Raw genomic sequence first — 19949 nt, 5'->3', positions numbered from 1 at the left:
TGTGGTAAAACCTCTGTACTCACTCTGGTGAAGTCTTCTCTTGATTGTTGACTTTGACACACATATACCTACCTCCTGGAGAGTGTTCTTGATCTGGCCAACTGTTGTGAAAGATGTTTACCTCAACAGGGAAAGAATTCTTCGGTCATCCACCACAGTTCTTTATCTGTGGTCTTCTGAGTCTTTTGGTGTTGCTGAGCTCACCGGTGCATTCTTTCTTTTTAAGGATGTTCTAAACAGTTGATTTTGACCACACCTAATGTTTTTGCTATCTCTCTGATTCATTTATTTTTTCCAGCCTAATGATGGCTAGCTTCACTTATAGTGACAGGTCTTTATATCTCATATTGAGAGTTGACAGCAACAGATTCCAAATGCAAATAGCAGACTTGAAATCAACTCTGGACCTTTTATCTGCTCCTTGTAAATGGGATAATGAGGGAATAACACACACCTGGCCATGGAACAGCTGAGCAGCCAATTGTCCCATTACTTTTGGTCCCTTTAAAAAGTAGGAGGGGAGGCACATATACAAACTGTTGTAATTCCTACACTGTTCACCTGATTTGGATGTAAATACCCTCACATTAAAGCTGAAAGTCTGCAGTTAAAGCACATATTGTTTATTTCATCCATCGTGGTGGTGGCCAAAAAGATTAGAATTGTGTCGATGTCCCAATATTTATGGACCTGACTAAGTATAAAACACTAAAAACTTGCGTGAAAAATGTTGGAGCACTTGCAGAGTGCTAGAGCAGGTGGGAACTTCCACATGCAGTTTTACAGGGGCACAGGAGGGCCACCGGAAACACTATTGAGGGATCCACGAGCGCCGTGTGTTGGCAGCAGCAGCTGGAACCTCGATAAGCCTCATGGAGACATCGGCTGTGTGTCTTTTGGGTGGGAGTGGTCCAGGGCTGCAAACTGGGGAGCCGCCCACACGCTGTATGACCAGTCAGAACGCGTTTTGAAGGTTATGCCTTTGTAGTTTTACCTCCGTTATCCTAATATACCTAGTTAGAACAGTACCATGTGAAAGTGTACAATGCGTTGACAAGTTGTAATATTTTGCCCTGCCTTTTTGTAATTTTCATTTTTGTATTTAGCATTTTTAGGGAAATGTATTATCATAGGATAAACATCTTATTGATATTCTCTGGCTATTTACAGAATGTTTATGTGAATATCAATCGAATTGTGTCAGTTGCCAATCGTCTTGTGGAATCTGGGCACTACGCCTCACAACAAATAAAACAGATTGCCAGTCAGCTGGAACAAGAATGGAAGATGTTTGCGGCAGCTTTAGATGAGAGAAGTGCTTTACTCGAGATGTCTGCAAAATTTCACCAAAAAGCTGAGAAGGTAATATATATGACAAGTGTTAATGCTAGTTTCTTCTTTTGTGTGTGTTTTTTTTTCTCATTTGTATACATTAAACAGAACTATTAATCGTAGTTTAATGGGGGAAGAGGGCACTAGTAAAAAATACCTCTAATGGGGTGTTGAAAACGTGATCCCAAATGGTATATGTGGGATATGTGTATATGGTACACTCTAATGTCTAAACAATTATAACAAAAAAATCTCGATTTGACCATATGCAATCACTGTGCTAATATAGCACACACACTGGTGACCTCAGTGAAAGTCCAAAAAAACACTATCCAAATAGTGCGTCTTATTGCGGTACTCAAAACCATATGCAAAATTAAATAAAACAGTCCATGTGTGCTTATTGACAAATCCAAACGATCATTGGAGCATGCAAAAACGGATCTTGAGTGTTGCTACAGCCACCACCATTAATACATTTGCACCCGAAGTGATCTTGCTAAAAGGGAGGCTTACCAAAGGCAGTGGACCCCTTTCATATGAATTGGGTCAGATAAGCTGAACAGGTGTTAGTGCCTGCACGCTGATGATAACGTGCAGACTGCAGATTCAATGCCAGTGATGATCAGGATTCCATCCAAAAACATTAACAGAGAAAAAAGCTATAGTGCATTACCGTTTATTTTAAAATCACATAACATAAAAAGCTGATTGGCCCCTTACTTGGAGAGTGCCTGCCCGGCACTAGGACTGCATGCGTCTAACAGGACCCTCAGCTGTGTGGGTTGCTGTGTGAAGAGGCGCGTTGTTCAATTGCAGCGGCGTGCGGGATCTGCTGGTGTGCTGAGAAAGTGCCAGACTAGCCTCCTAGTAGGCACACCAGCTGATCCCGCACGCCGCTGCAATTGAACAACGCGCCTCTTCACACAGCACAGTTAGAAGCATGCAGTCCTAGTGCCGGGCAGGCACTCTCCAAGTAAGGGGCCAATCAGCTTTTTATGTTATGTGATTTTAAAATAAACGGTAATGCACTATAGCTTTTTTCTCTGTTAATGTTTTTGGATGGAATCCTGATCATCACTGGCATTGAATCTGCAGTCTGCACGTTATCATCAGCGTGCAGGCACTAACACCTGTTCAGCTTATCTGACCCAATTCATATGAAAGGGGTCCACTGCCTTTGGTAAGCCTCCCTTTTAGCAAGATCACTTCGGGTGCAAATGTATTAATGGTGGTGGCTGTAGCAACACTCAAGATCCGTTTTTGCATGCTCCAATGATCGTTTGGATTTGTCAATAAGCACACATGGACTGTTTTATTTAATTTTGCATATGGTTTTGAGTACCGCAATAAGACGCACTATTTGGATAGTGTTTTTTTGGACTTTCACTGAGGTCACCATTGTGTGTGCTATATTAGCACAGTGATTGCATATGGTCAAATCGAGATTTTTTGTTATAATTGTTTAGAGTGTACCATATACACATATCCCACATATACCATTTGGGATCACGTTTTCAACACCCCATTAGAGGTATTTTTTACTAGCGCCCTCTTCCCCCATTAGATTCCATTGCACAATATATTGTTTATGTTTTGACACAGAGGAGCAGTTGGATATTAAGTAGTAATTCCCAGCAGAGAGCAATTCACTTATCACTAAGTGGTTAATTGATTTCATTAGTGAATTATACTTAAATAATTTGGCGCAGAAACACATCTCACCTTTATTAATCGTAGTTGTCTCTGTCACAATGTTGTTTTTGATGTTCAGCTGGGTCAAATATGACTGCACTTTTCTAGAGCACATCTACCAAGATATAAGCAACTTCTCTGGATTTTCATGATTAAAACTTGGAGTGCTAGTGCTTGAGAGACTGTTACCAAGTATTTTTTTTTAGGTTTGCAATGTGCCTGGTATAGTCCACACCACGCACATTGCAAACCTAAAAAAAAATATATGTATATGTGCAGGAGGTGATCCTTAAGTGGTTAATGCTGCATCTATTTCATTTCAAAACAATCCATCACCCACCACGAAATCTAAATTGGAAAAAAACGCGTATAGATTACGATTTATTCCTGACAGAATCGGCAGATAAAACCTATAAATGCACTAGACATAATTATTATAGAAAAACCAACAGGCCGGACACCTGTGCACGTCTCCGGCCTAGGAATAGCTGTACAGCCCGTACAGCTATTGCTAGGCCGGAGACCTACACAGGAAGTTAGGGTTATGCAAGTTGCCACTGCTACAGGGGGTTTCCTGAAAGGTGAACTGGATAAGCAAATATCTTAATTGTATTCTACTGGACAAAGGCTGAGTATTCATAGACCCTGCGTTGTAGATTCGTACCTTCACATGATTTGACACTGGCAAGGCTTTGGAGGATATGCTCCCTAGGCACCTACCCTGTTACCCTGCCCCACTCCGTGAGTTCTCAGCTTTTTACTAGTGTCCAAAGGTGATAGACTGCTTTTCCCTTGTGGAGAAATTACTCTTACCCTAACTAGTTTATTATTTTTTCTTCACATTCTTCAACCAACTCCTTCACTGTGTAATAATTCAACAATAAAATCATGGTATTTTATTCAGGGGAGCCGTATCCAGAGCCCATGCAATGTGGTCAGCCTGTAATATTGCTTCAGACCCTAGATTCTGCACGGGTGCTCACCTCCGCCCTTTGTACAATGAGTGTAGTCCGTCACAGGGTGTTATACAAGTCCAGGGCTGAGGAGGGAGGTGGGTGCCAGAGGGCATGTATACATGTGGAAGAGTAGGGGCTATCAGATCATAGTGAGGGGGTCCTGGACTTGCAGCACTGGATTTAAAACGGCAAAACTGCAGCCATTGACTTAAAGGGGTTGTAAAGGAATTTTTATTTTTTTTCATAATTAGCTTTCTTTACCTGCAGACATTCCTTCTTTTCACTTCCTCATTGTTCGTTTTTTTTTGCTCTAGTTGCTCTATTTCTTCTCTGTTCTGTTCACTTCCTGCTTGTCTGATTTTGCTGACCACCGTGATGGGAGGCTTTACTGCGGTGGTCAGTAACGTGCTCACCCCCTCCTGGGAACTACATCTGTGTGGCAGTACACTCTCTACGTGTTAGAGACTTCAAGGAGGTGTGAATTACTGGGCGTGCCACAATTCATACTGGGAAATGTAGTTCTTACGAACAATGCAAACCAGGAAGTGAATGAGAGAACAGAAACTAGAACGCCGGAGGGGATATAGATGAAGGAATTTAATAGGTATTTACTTGTTTTTTAACAGAATCATTACACTATTCTGTCTGTCTACCTTGCAGACATTAGTTTTAGGCAAACATTTTTTTTCCTTTAGTGACCCTTTAATTTGTGGATGTAAGATGCGCATGCATGGGTAGACACCGATGCAAAGAAGCATCTGCATTTACAAGAGCACAGCTGTGTACAGCCATTCATTTGTATGGTTGACTTTGCATAGCACGTGGGATTCCCCGGGAGTGAAAAAGTGTCAGGAAATGGTGCCAGGCATCCAAAATGAGCCAGAGCGATTCTAATTTGTCAGCACTGTGCAAAAAAGAGGTTAGCAGAGTCGGTATTTCTCTAGTCCTCTCCCAGGACGGCACACATAAGAGATGAGACCCCCTCCCCACAGGAAACACAAACAATTGACAACCGTTTTTAAGTCCCCACCCTTCACCTTGATCCTCCGTTTTTGATTTGTGTTTCTCCCTACACAGCGAAACATACTGCAGAACCGAGTGTTCGCCAAGAAGGTATCGCATACATTGGTCCCACCCTAAGGTAGGCCTGAGGTTCTTGCTTATCTTCTCAGGTGTGCTGTCCTGAAAGATGACTAAAGAAAATTACCAGTTACACTTACCGGTAACTGCTTCTCTAGGAAATCTTCCAGGACAGCAACAGTGTTGGTGCACCTTTTTCTTTTTCTTTTCTTTTTATTTATTGAATTTAGTGCTCATGTTAGATAAGTGCCTGGTTTGTTGGTTTTCCTATTATTATGTCTAGTGCATTTATAGGTTTTAACTGCTGATTCTGTAAGGAATAAATCGTATTCTATGCGCGTTTTTTCCAATTTAGATTTCGTGGTGGGTGATGGATTGTTTTGAAATGAAATAGATGCAGCATTAACCACTTAAAGCAGAGGTTCACCCTAAAAACAAGTATATACCATTCAATCCAGCATACTGCCGACATGTACAGTATGCTGGTTTTTTTTTGGTTTACGTACCGTAGTATAGGTATATTCCCCCCGGCTTCCGGGTAGTGAATCCCGCAGGAGTGGGCGTTCCTATTCAGAGAGTGATTGACGTATGACAAAAGCTTTCTCCCCCCCCCCCCCCCGGCGCATAATGCGCGTCACTAGTTTCTGAAAGAAGCCGAACTGCGAGTTGGCTCTATACGGCGCCTGCGCACCGATGTTTGACTTTTTTAAGAAACTGGTGACGTGCCTTTTGCGCCGGGGGGGAAGCTTTTGTCATAGTCAATCACTTAGTCTCTGAATAGGAACGCCCACTCCCACGGGATTCACTACCCGGAAGCCGGGGGGGAATATACCTATACTACGGTATGTAAACCGAAAAAAAAAAAAAAAGCATACTGTACATGTCGGCAGTATGCTGGATTGAATGGTATATACTTGTTTTTAGGGTGAACTTCCGCTTTAAGGACCGCCTCCTGCACATATACCTCGGCAGAATGGCACGGCTGGGCACAGGCACGTACCTGTACGTTGCCTTTAAGAGCCCAGCCGTGGGTCCGAAGCTTCGTGACTGCGCCCGCGGACCCGATCGCCGTTCTTCTCTGTGGCAGTGACACTGATCGTCTGTTCCCTGATATAGGAAACGACCATCAGTGACATCACGCCTACAGCCACACCCCCCTACAGTAAGAATCACTCCCTTAGGGCACACCTAACCCCTTAGCGCCACCTAGTGGTTAACCTCTTCACTGCCATTGTCATTTTCACAGTAATCGGTGCATTTTTATAGCACTTTTCGCTCTGAAAATGACAACGGTCCCAAAAGTGTCCGATGTGTCCGCCATAATGTCGCAGTCATGAAAAAAATTGCTGATCGCCGCCATTACTAGTTAAAAAAAAAAAAAAAAAAAAAAATAGTAATAAAAATGCCATAAAACTATCCCCTATTTTGTAAACACTATAACTTTTTCGCAAACCAATAAATAAACGCTTATTGCATGTTTTTTTTTTTTTTTTTTTTAAACAAAAATAAGTAGAATAATACGTATCAGCCTAAACTGAGGATTTATATATTTTTGGGGGATGTTTATTATAGCAAAAAGTAAAAAATATTGAATTTTTGTTTCAAAATTGTCACTCTATTTTTGTTTATAGTGCAATAATTAAAAACCGCTGAGGTGATCAAATACCACCAAAAGAAAGCTCTATTTTTGGGGGAAAATGTTTTGTTTGGGAGCCACGTCGCACGACCGCGCAATTGTCCGTTAAAGCGACGCAGTGCAGAATCGCAAAAAGTGGCAAGGTCCTTAACCACTTAAGGACCGCCTCCTGCACATATACGTCGGCAGAATGGCACGGCTTGGCACAAGCACGTACCTGTACGTCCTCTTTAAGTTCCCAGCCATGGGGCGCGCGCGCGCTACCCGGTCCGAAGCTCTGCTGCCGCGGGACCCGCGGACCTGATCACCACTGGAGTCCCGCGATCGGTCCCCGGAGCTGAAGAACGAGGAGAGCTGTGTGTAAACACTGCTTCCCTGTTCTTCACTGTGGCCCTGTCATTGATTGTGTGCTCCCTGATATAGGGAAGCACGATCAATGATGTCACACGTCCAGCCCCGCCCCCTACAGTTAGAAACACATATGAGGTCACACTTAACCCCTTCAGCGCCCCCTAGTGGTGAACTCTCAAACTGCAATTGCTATTTTCACAGTAAACCATGCATTTATATAGCATTTTTTGCTGTGAAAATGACAATTGTCCCAAAAATGTGTCAAAATTGTCCGATGTGTCCGCCATAATGTCGCGGTCACGAAAAAAATCATTGATCGCCGCCATTGGTAGTACATTTTATTTTTTTTTATAAAAATGCAAAAAAAAACTTTCCCCTATTTTGTAAACACTATATAAATTTTGCGCAAACCAATCGATAAAACTCTCTTATTGCGTTTTATTTTTTTACCAAAGCTAGGTAGAAGAATACGTATCGGCCTAAACTGAGGAAAAAAAAAGTTTATTTTTTTATATATATTTTTGGGGGATATTTATTATAGCAAAAGGGAAAAAATATAGCATTTTTTTTTTTAAATTGTCGCTCTATTTTTTTTTTATAGCGCAAAAAATAAAAACCGCAGAGGTGATCAAATACCACCAAAAGAAAGCTCTATTTGTGGGGAAAAAAAGGACGCCAATTTTGTTTGGGAGCCACATCGCACGACCGCTTAATTGTCAGTTAAAGCGACGCAGTGCCAAATCGCAAAAACTGTCCGGGTACTTTACCTGCATTTTGGTCTGGGTCTTAAGTGGTTACAGTTTTTTTTTTTTTTTTTTCGGGCAAGGACTTTACGTTCCCTTTTAAACACTGCCATTTGTCTCTGAATATTGCCTCGCAATACCCATTTGTGGGCTTCCTAGAGTGTAAGGGGCGATATATCTGGAGTGTTATTGTGCAGCAAATATTCTTTTAAAGTCTGCTCAACTTCCTGGCATTGTAATGGGTGTTTTTAGCATTATGTCTGGTAGATACCAAGTAGGATCGTGTGCCTTTTGGCATAGTGGAAGCTATGGTTGTAACTACCGCATTGTGGTCTGACCATGGGATGGTAAGTATATTAGATGCGAGTATCTCAGGTACCATACCAATAGTCAAGAAAATATGGTCAATGTGGGTGAAGGATTGATGAGGATGTGAATAAGTGTAACTTTTTCTTCTTTTTTTTTTTTTTTTTTATTGGATTGTTTTCTCTCCAAGTGTCAACCAAGTTGTATTTGGAGAGGAGATGAGAGAAAGACAATTTGGTCAAGGTATTGTGAGGTGTGTAGGGCGATTTGTCAAGAAATGGGAGGAGAACCTGATTAGAATCTCCACCCATAATCACGGTTAAAATTTTGTGTGTATTCACCACTTGCAAAAGATGTGAGAGGAAGGATTTTTTTAGGGGCATAGTATGAGACAATAGTAACTGCCGTATCGATCATATTGTTGTATAGGTGGTAATATGTTGGGTATACACACACACACACACACACACACACACACACACACACAAATATATACATATATATATATATATATTTTATTTGTGTATATGTGTGTGTGTGTGTGTGTATGTATGTATGTATGTATATGTGTGTGTGTGTGTGTGTGTGTATATGTATATGTATATATATATATATATATATATATATATATATATATATATATATATATATATATATATATGTGTGTGTGTGTGTGTGTGTGTGTGTGTGTGTGTGTGTGTATATATATATATATATATATATATATATATATATATATATATGTGTATATATATATAATTAGTCCAACATATACAGGCCAGATTTCAGTAGCCTGTAATTACATGTTACACTTCAAAAGACGCTTGTCGATTAAGAGACAGCATAAATCTATTTTGCACATCAAACCATTACTTAGCCCACCGGTCATCTAATTACTTATTGGAGGTTATTGGTATGCAGCTTATTGGTATGCAAGGATGTATACTAGTTAGCTCCCTAATACCAATTAGTGACTTTGTCAATGGATAAAGAGATAGGAAGTCTAGTTTACATATCAAACCATTGCTCAGATCACATGCAATCGAATTACTTATTAGTGGGGGCTTATTAGTATGCAAGAATGCATACTAATTAGTGACTCCGGCTGAAGTCATTTACCTGCCACTCTAAAAGACAGGATGTATTTCCTGTCTTTCAGATCAAAGATGACCAATCAAATTGCTCAGCTATTCAATGACCAAGCAATGTAATGTTGGGAGTTCTGGTTATCAGATAGAGAATATGTCCCCGGTATATTCTCTATACGGACATGAAGGCACAGATCTAGAAGTGGAGAGAATATATATATATTCTCTAAGATGAGACTTTGAATTATATACTCTGTTGGACTTGTGTATCATCTGTGGAATTTGGATTTTATTCTGTATTGGAAGTCAGTTAATTAAAATTGCGTTCTCTGGAGAGCCTGGAGTTGCTGCGAAACAACAAATTTATAAACATCATACTAACATCTAAGATATCAATTATCTGACCGGAGTACTGGGCACTATACATTTTCACTACACATATGTCCCCGAAGTATTATGTATCGTCCTTCTGGGTCTTTGATCTCTGATAATAAAGTAAAAGGGGTGAATTGGTGGAAAGCTATGAGTACCCCTTTGTTTGGAATTTGCAGAGGCAGTAAAAATTTGTGGGTAGAAAGGGGACATATATTTAGGCGTGGACTCATTGGTGAAGTGTGTTTCCTCTAGACAAACGATGTGTGCCTTATGTGCATGAAAAGTGCGAAATGCTTTCGTCCTTTTTTGTGATATGTTTAAACCCTGAACATTAGGGATAATACATTTATCGGAACCATGGCAACTGATTATAAGGAGTGAACCTACCAAGAAGTATACAATTCTGGAATGGTGAGGCGACCTGTGTAAATTTTAAGGATATAGAAGAAGAAAGATCTCATATCTGAAGTGGAAAGGAGAGAAAAAACTGATGCAAAAAAGAATAACATAAATATTGCTTGGTTTGAGATAAGTAGGTATGCAAAAAATAAAAATAAATAAAACAAGGCCCGTGATGGGGTATGAGGATCCCTATCGCGGGGAAATAAACGCCTACGTCGGACTCCCACATATGGGTGGGTGAACAAGGTAGACCAAGGAGGGCGCGCGGTCATCCACGTTTAGGAAAAAGCCCTATATTAAGGCATCAATAAGATGCATATATTTCGGGTAGCAGGTAATTTGAAAAAAGTTACTATTCTAGATATCCCTGTGTATTTGCCTCGAGAATATAACAAATTTAGTTAACTGGTTCTACTATCTAAATGCACTTTAAACAATGGTACCCAGGGAACTTACTAACTGGGTTAAACCTGAAGTAATAGTTGGAATTAAAAAAATTCTCAACTCTTCCATATATACTTCAATAATATGCTTAGGGAGGTTTCGATCTATTAACTATGTCCATATTCAAGCTATTATATTGGACAGCACTATGAAGATCATCTTATCTTGGTGTAAGTATTAACCAATTGAGGCTACTTGGGGTAGTAGGGTTATAAGAGGCTAGTGGTTAAATAAAGGGATTGTCAGTCTCCTAATTAGCCTAAACCGGGGATGTGCAATCAGCGGACCTCCAGCTGTTGCAACTACTAGTCCCATCATGCCTCTGCCTCTGGGTGTCATGCTTGTGGCTGTCACAATCTTGCTGTGCCTCATGGGACTTGTAGTTCTGCAACAACTGGAGGTCCGATAATTGCCTATCCCTGGTCTAAACCTTTCTAGATTTATCATGTTAGTCATTTCCTGACCATTTTTGAAACTAGTAAAAATAAGAATTTATCAGAAAAAGGAAAAGCAAAAATTCCAACTAGCCTCTGACGAAAATGGTAGATTAGAATTAATTTGAAAGTCCTAAGGGTTCATATGTTCAACCAGGTTATATTAATCTCTTATGCGATAATTTGACTGAAATTACTATGAGTTAATGTTAGTCCATGGAGTCTACTTGATCCAAAGGAGTGGCTGCATATTTTGTTTTGTGGGAATGATAGTTTCCATCACTCTTTGTAGTTTGAGACGTGTTGCTTGTTGGTGAAGATGGGGCTGCTTTTCTGCGCTGTGTGGAAGCGCTGGTTGTTTCAGGCATCAGGTGGAGGTTTATTAGGGTTTGTTGCAGTTCTTCAGCTGTTCTGTTCAGCTATTGCCTTGAAAAGTAAATTTGATGGGAAAAAGGGAATCACCATTGGTATACTATATTTTGGCATTGGAGTTCCTGTATTTGGGGTTTCATTGAGCGTCTTTTGGCAATGGTAAGCTGGGATAAGTCCGCAAAGAGCTGGTATTTGTAACCTTGAAAGTTTAAATCCTTTTCATCTCTGGCTACTGACAAAATGTTCTCTTTTTGACCTGTAATGGTGAAATTTTACAATTATGTCTCTTGGAGGACCGTCTGTCTTCTTTGCTGTGAGGGCTTGGTGGACTACAATTCCAGACAGTCCATAGGGATGGATGGTTGAAAGTCTTCTAATAATGCTCTAATTGTAGATTGCAGGTTTGTCACAGTTTTCTGGAATTCCTCGTATGCGTAAATTGGATTTCCTGGCCCTATTTTCATAGTCCTCTAATTTTAGTTTAGAGTATTACATTTTCCTCTTTTAAATTCTCCATTTCAGTCATGTTGTCTTGTGTGTTCAGTTCTATTTCATACATTTTTAGCTCCAATGCAGCAGTGCAATTACCCAGCTCTCTGATCTCTTTAGTGAGGCTGCTAGTTATCTGTTCAGAGGTCTGCTTTAATGCCTTATGGAGCATTCTCTCAAACTGATGTAGAAGTGCTGGAGATGCTGTGGATATTTGTGAGGTGTTTTGTGAGGGGGATAATTCAGTTTCTGAGTCAGCAGGGGAGATTAGCTGTGTTACTTTTTGCCTGTGAGAACTACTGAGGCAATGAATGAGGAATTCAATGAGAGCAAAGTCCCTTGTGATGAGTTTCCTGAAACTAAGTACTAAATAGTTTTTTGTTAGCGCTCATTAGTGTGGTTACATAGGTTGAAAACAAGAAACAAGTCCATCTAGTTCAAAGTAGTAGTTGTTTGATTTAAAGACGATTAATTTCAATATGCAATTTTCTGCATGCACTTAAAAAGAAGCTACTCTGATACACACAGTATGCAAATCTGGTTTGGATTCAGATTTATTTGATGGATATTTTTCCATCTGAATCCCATTTTTCAATTCATCCATCTGCATGATGATCAGTGTCTGGAGAAATCGCTTTTGAATTCTGCATGTTTTTTCAGTTTGCATTCTTTAGTATCCACCTTTAGAATCTACCCTGAATACAGGAAGAATCAGAGTGCCCTGCTCGTTAGAGTTTACAATCTAGGAGATGATACATTAAAGTGGTTGTAAAGGTTTAGGAATTTATTTTTTAAATAACAAACATGTCATACTTGCCTCCACTGTGCAGTTCGTTTTGCACAGAGTGGCCCCGATCCTTCTGTTCTGGGGTCCCACGGCAGCGCTCGCGGCTCCTCTTCGCAATAGATAACCCCCTTTGGGAAGATCTCTCCCGAGGAGGTTAGCTTGCGGGCGCACTCCTGTGTCATACACTTTCGGCGTCCATAGACCCATGGCGCCTGCGTCATTGGATTTGATTGACAGCAGCGGGAGCCGATGGCTGTGGTGCTATCAATCTATCCAATCTAGGGGTGCACCGAATGGGTTTTTTGGTGCCGAAACGGATACCGAAAATGAAAAAATACACTAGGCCGCAAACCGATACAGAAAATTACTTTTTTAATAATTAAAGGGGAGTTCCACCCACAATTTCACTTTTGAAATATAAATACCCCTGTAATACACAAGCTTAATGTATTCTAGTAAAGTTAGTCTGTAAACTAAGGTCCGTTTTGTTAGGTTGTTACAGCATTTAAATAGTTTATAATCTAGAAATAGACCGTGGCCATCTTAAGTGTGGGCATCATGAAGCCAGACTGTATGACTTCCTGGATTTCAGCTTTGCATATCTCGCACATGCTCAGTGCACAAGCAATGTAATAGGTTTCAGTCAGGTTTGCAAGGACTACTGGGAAACATGATGCCTATCCCAGAAACCCTTGCAAATGGCCTAGGCAAATAAGGAGGAGGAAGTAATGAAGGACTACAAAATAAAGGTATTTACAAGCAACAAATTAAATAAAAATTGTCCATTCTGAACACTATGAGATTAGAGCATGCAGCACAGACAAACATAAAAAAATGGGTGGAACTCCACTTTAACAAAAAAATTGTTTGATATATAAAAATTCTGTTTGTTGTTATTCATATATTCGACTTAATCATTTTATGAATAATAAAATGGTACAATCCAGTAATGTAAATAAGTACTTTAATAAAAAGTAAGTAACCCACATAAATTGGACATTGGACACAGAAAATAAAATCAAATAAAATAGAAAATAAATTAAAGTAACTTACAGTAACGGTACTGTACATATCTTGCAGTCAGTGCACATTGCACCACAATTAATAGTAACAAACTAAATAAAATAAAAACAAAAAAACAGGCATAATATAAAAATGCCAAAGACTAGCCTCTGTGTTTCAGTAGACGTACGGTATTTGCACTGTTGTTTAAGTTATAATGTTAAAAAAAAGCAACCATAAAACAAGGCAGAGGGTGCATGGGCTATTATACACATCATACTACTAAGCCGTCGGGTCAGTTGTAGCGGAGCTTGTTGTCAAAGTAAAACACCAGCTTCCAGCCCACGATGCATCATTCACATCACTTAATGGGAGTGGGACAAATGGAAAACCCAACAACAGGCTAAGTTGTTTCAAGGCCTTGCCTCTTCCTTAGAGCCAGAGCTCAGAGGAGAGGCAAGTCCTCAAAAGACGTTGGCCTGTTGGGTTTTCCAGTTGTGCTAGACTATAAGTGATGTGATATATTGTGGACTAGAAGCTTACTTTGATGACAAGGTTGATAGTTGTACACCTGTTGATTTGTTCTGTATATTACTTAAGTTACTATATTATTAACAAAGAGAGGTCTTCCTTAAGAAAAAGCACTAGGCCGGTGCGCCCTCTGTCTTGTTTTATTTTTCAGACAGTGTGTAACTATTAACCACAGACTTCCCTAGTCATAGGGCATCAGTGCGAGTAATGTCCAGTTAAGCCAGCAGGGAAAAATGTAGGCAACAGTCTGGGGCCCACTTCCAAGCAGCAGAGATGGTTTACTAAAATTGGAGAGAGTGAAAAATTTAGCGCAGCTGAGTATATTGGGCTAGCCAATGAGTTTTGAAGTTCTTCAGTTTGTTCGCAGCTTTGCCAAAAAATGGAAGCCGATTAGTCAACCTAACCTTATACGCAAAGCTGCACCAGATGGTGAGTGGAGAGTGCAAAATCTGGTGCAGCTCTGCGAAGGTGGTTGGGTTAACCAATCGGCTTCCATTTTTTTTGTCCCAGATGTTTTAGTAAATCAATCAACCTCTGTGTGTTACTTTTCCTATTCCGCTTCATATCCCTTTATAATGACAAAGTTATTGTGCAAAAAAAATTTGCAAAACCAACTGTTATAAAACTAAAGAACAATGAACTATAACAGAAATATGGCAGAAGGCCGTTAAATAAATAAATAAATATATATATATTTTATTTTGAACTTAAATCTGAACTAGTAATTAAGTTCTCTTTCCCTAAGGTGTCAGCGACTGCATGTGCGATAAAAGTGTATGTAGCTGCGGGTTACATGCATAGTCATACAGTAGACCGCACTGTGTTTCGGCCCCCGGATATGGGCGGAGACTTCCCACAACACAGACTAGTCTACAGCAGCGTCGCCAATCACAGCAAGCAATGTAGACTAGTCTGTGTTTCTGGAAGTCTCCGCCCATACCAGGAACATGTGGAATAGTACTGTAGTATGTTGCCAGCCACAGATACAGAACATAGTTTGGCCCAACAGCAACATACTATGTATGTACAGTAGTTTAAAAGCTGGAGTTCTTTCTTAAATTGAAAGTGCAAAAAACTGTAGAACTACAATGAAAAACCAATGACACAACTAGACAATTAGAACCTACTAGGTAGTCAGTCATACTATGTTTGTTCCAATTGTCCAATAGCACAGTCCAATACCAATTCATTTACTATGTTCAATATGGTAAATTAATTGGTCTATGCTATGGATTTCTAAATCTATTCCTTCCTCACAGGTGAGACGGTTTCTCTTCTCATCAAGAATATGAGATGCTAGACTGAATAGTTTCTCACTCTTTGTACTGGTGCTTGATGTAGATAAATATCTGTGTGCAATATGTGCAAGCAAAAGAAAACGTTGTTTGTTGATGCGGCAGTACTCAAGGGGATTGTCACTTCTGGTGATAGGCTGTTCAGCTAAATAAATGTCCCGCTGTTGAGTAGCTGCACTTGTTGTGGCACTGCTATGGACCGGGGTGCATTCATGTAAAATTTCTTCAAGCATATCTGATATCGAGGGAGTGTGTTCCTCTTCACTTGTATGCAACCGTTTCTTCTCGCTTTCCTCTGTGCTACACCTCGAAACTCCTTTACCTGATGCTTGAACCACCACCATTTGTGACTGTATCGTTTCCCGTGCACACTGCTTTTTCTCCACATTAAAATAATGCTCTTTAAATCGAGGATTTAGAACTGTTGTAATGCAGTACTGAGGGTTGGACTCGTTGTCTTGAAACCTTTTGGTAACGGCCTCAAGTAGAGTGGTTTTAGCCGTTTTTACGGCATGGTCTGTTTCTACATCTTTTCCTAGCAGACGCTTCAGTGCAGCAATCAAGGGAATAACTTCAGCAATGGAAGCATTAGTTGAGCTTATTTCTTTTGTTAACTGTTCAAATGGAGATAGAAGAGACAAACTATTTTCAACTAACATATGCTGCTGTGTACTCAGGGTTGCCAGCAGCTCGTAATCTGCAATGTATGCAGCTAAAACACACTTTTGTTCAAAAAGACTTTGCAGCATATAGTAGGTGCTGTTCCAACGAGTGAGTATATCTTGCTGCAGTCGGTTTGGTGGCATTCTAAACTGTGTCTGCAAAGCTAGTAATCTTAAAGTGACCCATCATTTTTCTTCCTTTTGATGCGATATCCGATATGGTGCGCTGACTCAGCAATCCTTCATTCACAGCCAATTGCAGCGTGTGTGCCATACACGGTATGCTTTTAGGTTCACTGTCCTCCATTGCCATGTTCCACGCATTATCTCAGACAATCAAATGCACTTTCGACTTCCCAATGTGCCAAGTGTCAAGCATGGTTTTTAAAGCGTCAGATATTGCTGCTGCAGTATGTGATCCAACAAACTCGTGTGCGTTAAGTAGAATGTTTTGCTATTGAAATTTGTCATCTATCCCACTGCGCTGTCAGGCTAAGCATGCTCATTGGACTGACGTCTGAACTCAAAATGTCGGTAGTAAACTGATTGCTATTATGTTGGTAGTCATGAGCTCATAAACGTGTTTTTTAACACTGCAAAATGATTCAGGTAGAAAGGTATCTGCTTGGTAGTGAGTAACGCGGCTCAATATGTTGCATGAGCCTATGGAACCCAAAGTCCTCCACAACAGAGAATGGCTGGTTGTCTAATTCAATCAATTCTGTACTTTTATCTGTAATGGCACAAGCTTTGGGACTGTCACTTGTAAATTTTTTAACCTTTTCAAAGACTGTGGCCACAGATAGTGTTAAGCCTGGGGCACTTTTTGGAAGTGCTACTGTTTTCTTGTATTCTGAATGCTGAACTGGATGACATGTTTTCAGGTGGTGTATCAAACCTATTGTTGAAAAGTGCCTTAGCACTGTACCCCCTCTTGAAATTTCTGCTGAGCAAAGACTGCAGATTGCAAATTTGGGGTCTTTTTTTATCAGAAACTTTAAAATATTTCCAAACTACAGACATGGTCCATCTTTGCTGGTAGTGCAGAATAATAGCATATAATGATCTGTAGTGGGAGTGAAATCTGAGAAGGGGGGGGGGGGGACACAAAATCAATTTAAAACCAAACCCCAGGCAGCTTAAAAAATGTAAATAAAACTAACCAATCTTTTTTTTCTTTCTTTTTTTAAACAGTGCAGCGCGCTCTTGCCATGCTAGGTACTTATGTCTGCACTGCAGTACATCTGACTTGTACCAAAAAGATTTTATTGAACTGATTAAATTTGAAATGGAATGGATTGCATGCTATTTGTTTGAGCTATTCTGTAGTATTGCTAGTAGTACTAGTAAGTAGTACTACTATATTTCAGGGTTTGACAAATTTGCTTGGAATCTAGGAGCCAGCTAAAAAAGTAAGGAGCCAGAAAACGCGCCCTGTCCCGTCAAGCTCGCGTGCAGAAGTGAACACATACCTGAGTAGCGCCCGCATATGTAAACGGTATTCAAACCACACATGTGAGGTATCGCCGCGATCGTGAAAGCGAGAGCAATAATTCTAGCCCCAGACCACCTGTTACTCAAAACATGCAACCTGTAGAATTTTTTAAACGTCACCTATGGAGATTTTAAAGGGTAAAAGTTTGACGGCATTCCACGAGCGGACGCAATTTTGAAGCGTGACATGTTGGGTATCAATTTACTCGGCGTAACATTATCTCACAATATAAAAAAAAAAATTGGGATAACTTTACTGTTGTCTTATTTTTTTAATTAAAAAATAGTATTTTTTCCCCCAAAAAGTGCGCTTGTAAGACCGCTGCGCAAATACGGTGTGCCAAAGTATTGCAACGATCGCCATTTTATTCTCTAGGGTGTTAAAATAAAAAAAATATATAATGTTTGGGGGTTCTAATTTAGAGGGAAGGAGATGGCAGTGAAAACAGTGAAAAAACACTTTAAGAATTGCTGTTTTACTTGTAAAGCCAACGGCCACCACCAGATTGCGCCTGGTCACAGAAGTAAGCTTGGGCCTTCACAAGGCTGCCAAGCCACGGCCTCAATTACCGGCTATCGTGGGCCCGCCATGATCGTGCGGCGGGGGAGTTGGGGGGCGCTCTGAGACGCAGGATCTTGTGCCTCCGTGCACCCCCAACGCGCGATCTCGGCGGGTCCGTGACGGCCGGTAATTGAGTCCGCGGCCTTGTAGGCTCCAAAGCCGCGGACTCGATTACCGGCGGGTGCCAGGTCACAAGTTCTTGTCGCAATTGCGACCGGATATTGTCGAGCCCTGCTATTTTGCGTACTGTCATGTTTAAAAAAATTCATGCGCTTCTTTTCATTGAATTTGTCGGTGTAGTATAAGTTATACTACACTGACATGACAGCGCATAATTTACGTAGTAGTAGTAGTAGTAGTAGTAGTAGTAGTATTATAGTTGTTGTAGTATTGTAGTAGTATTATAGTTGTTGTAGTATTGTAGTAGTATTATAGTTGTTGTAGTAGTAGTAGTAGTATTATAGTTGTTGTAGTAGTATTATAGTTGTTGTTGTAGTAGTAGTAGTAGTAGTAGTAGTAGTATTATAGTTGTTGTTGGTGTAGTAGTAGTAGTATAGTTGTTGTTGTAGTAGTATAGTTGTTGTTGTTGTAGTAGTATAGTTGTTGTTGTTGTAGTAGTAGTATAGTTGTTGTTGTTGTTGTTGTTGTAGTAGTAGTATAGTTGTTGTTGTTGTTGTAGTAGTATAGTTGTTGTTGTTGTTGTAGTAGTATAGTTGTTGTTGTTGTTGTTGTTGTAGTAGTAGTAGTATTATAGTTGTTGTTGGTGTAGTAGTATAGTTGTTGTTGTTGTAGTAGTATAGTTGTTGTTGTTGTAGTAGTATAGTTGTTGTTGTTGTAGTAGTATAGTTGTTGTTGTTGTTGTTGTAGTATAGTTGTTGTTGTTGTTGTAGTAGTATAGTTGTTGTTGTTGTTGTTGTTGTTGTTGTTGTATAGTTGTTGTTGTTGTTGTAGTAGTATAGTTGTTGTTGTTGTTGTAGTAGTATAGTTGTTGTTGTTGTTGTTGTAGTAGTATAGTAGTTGTTGTTGTAGTAGTATAGTTGTTGTTGTAGTAGTATAGTTGTTGTTGTAGTAGTATAGTTGTTGTTGTAGTAGTATAGTTGTTGTTGTTGTAGTAATAGTTGTTGTTGTAGTAGTAGTAGTAGTAGTAGTAGTAGTAGTAGTATTGTTGTTGTTGTTGTAGTAGTATAGTTGTTGTTGTTGTTGTAGTAGTATAGTTGTTGTTGTAGTAGTAGTAGTAGTAGTAGTAGTAGTATTGTTGTTGTAGTAGTAGTAGTAGTAGTATTGTTGTTGTTGTTGTTGTAGTATAGTTGTTGTTGTTGTTGTAGTATAGTTGTTGTTGTTGTTGTAGTATTGTTGTTGTTGTTGTTGTTGTAGTATTGTTGTTGTTGTTGTTGTTGTAGTATAGTTGTTGTTGTTGTAGTAGTATAGTTGTTGTTGTAGTAGTAGTATAGTTGTTGTTGTTGTTGTAGTTAAAAATCCTAATTTTGCTGCCAGAAAATTACATAGAACCCCCAAACACTACATTTTTTTTGCAAAGGCCCTAGAGCAGTGGTTCTCAACCTGGGGGTCGGGACCCCCTTGGGGGTCGAATGCCAATTTGCCAGGGGTCACCGAATCCTGGGCTGTTCCTGAAGCCCGCACCACTCTCCCAGCCTTTTTGCGGGAGCCCAGCCGGGCTGTCCCTGGAGCCTGTGGCCACCCACTCAGCCTTTTCGCAGCCGCCCATTCAGTTCACGGCATGGGTATGGGGAGCAGAGACTAGAGGTCAGCTGACTGGTGAGGAATGTGAAGTGGCAGGGGCTGGGGAGACCCTATCTCCTGATTACGGCATAGGTGACCTTGATCAAGAGCACCTAAGTTGGCTGATCAGAACTCAGCCCAGTACTGCCTCTGATCCCACCCCCCACCAGCAC

General features: G+C 40.2%; 1 protein-coding gene across 6 annotated transcripts in view; it reads left to right on the top strand.

Annotated features, from left to right (window-relative positions):
* Positions 1-19949, top strand: part of TRIO (trio Rho guanine nucleotide exchange factor) — a 1129982-nt gene that overhangs the window by 126562 nt on the left and 983471 nt on the right. For all 6 annotated transcript variants that reach the window (XM_040353401.1, XM_040353397.1, XM_040353396.1 and 3 more), the window contains one exon: positions 1171-1362. In XM_040353401.1, coding sequence (XP_040209335.1) covers positions 1171-1362 — 192 coding nt within the window. The remainder of the gene's footprint in view (positions 1-1170; positions 1363-19949) is intronic.

This window comes from Rana temporaria, chromosome 5 (assembly GCF_905171775.1).
Source record: "Rana temporaria chromosome 5, aRanTem1.1, whole genome shotgun sequence".
Lineage (NCBI taxonomy): Eukaryota > Metazoa > Chordata > Amphibia > Anura > Ranidae > Rana > Rana temporaria.
Note: the sequence above shows the minus strand (reverse complement) of the source record. Positions and strands in the feature narration are given on the sequence as shown.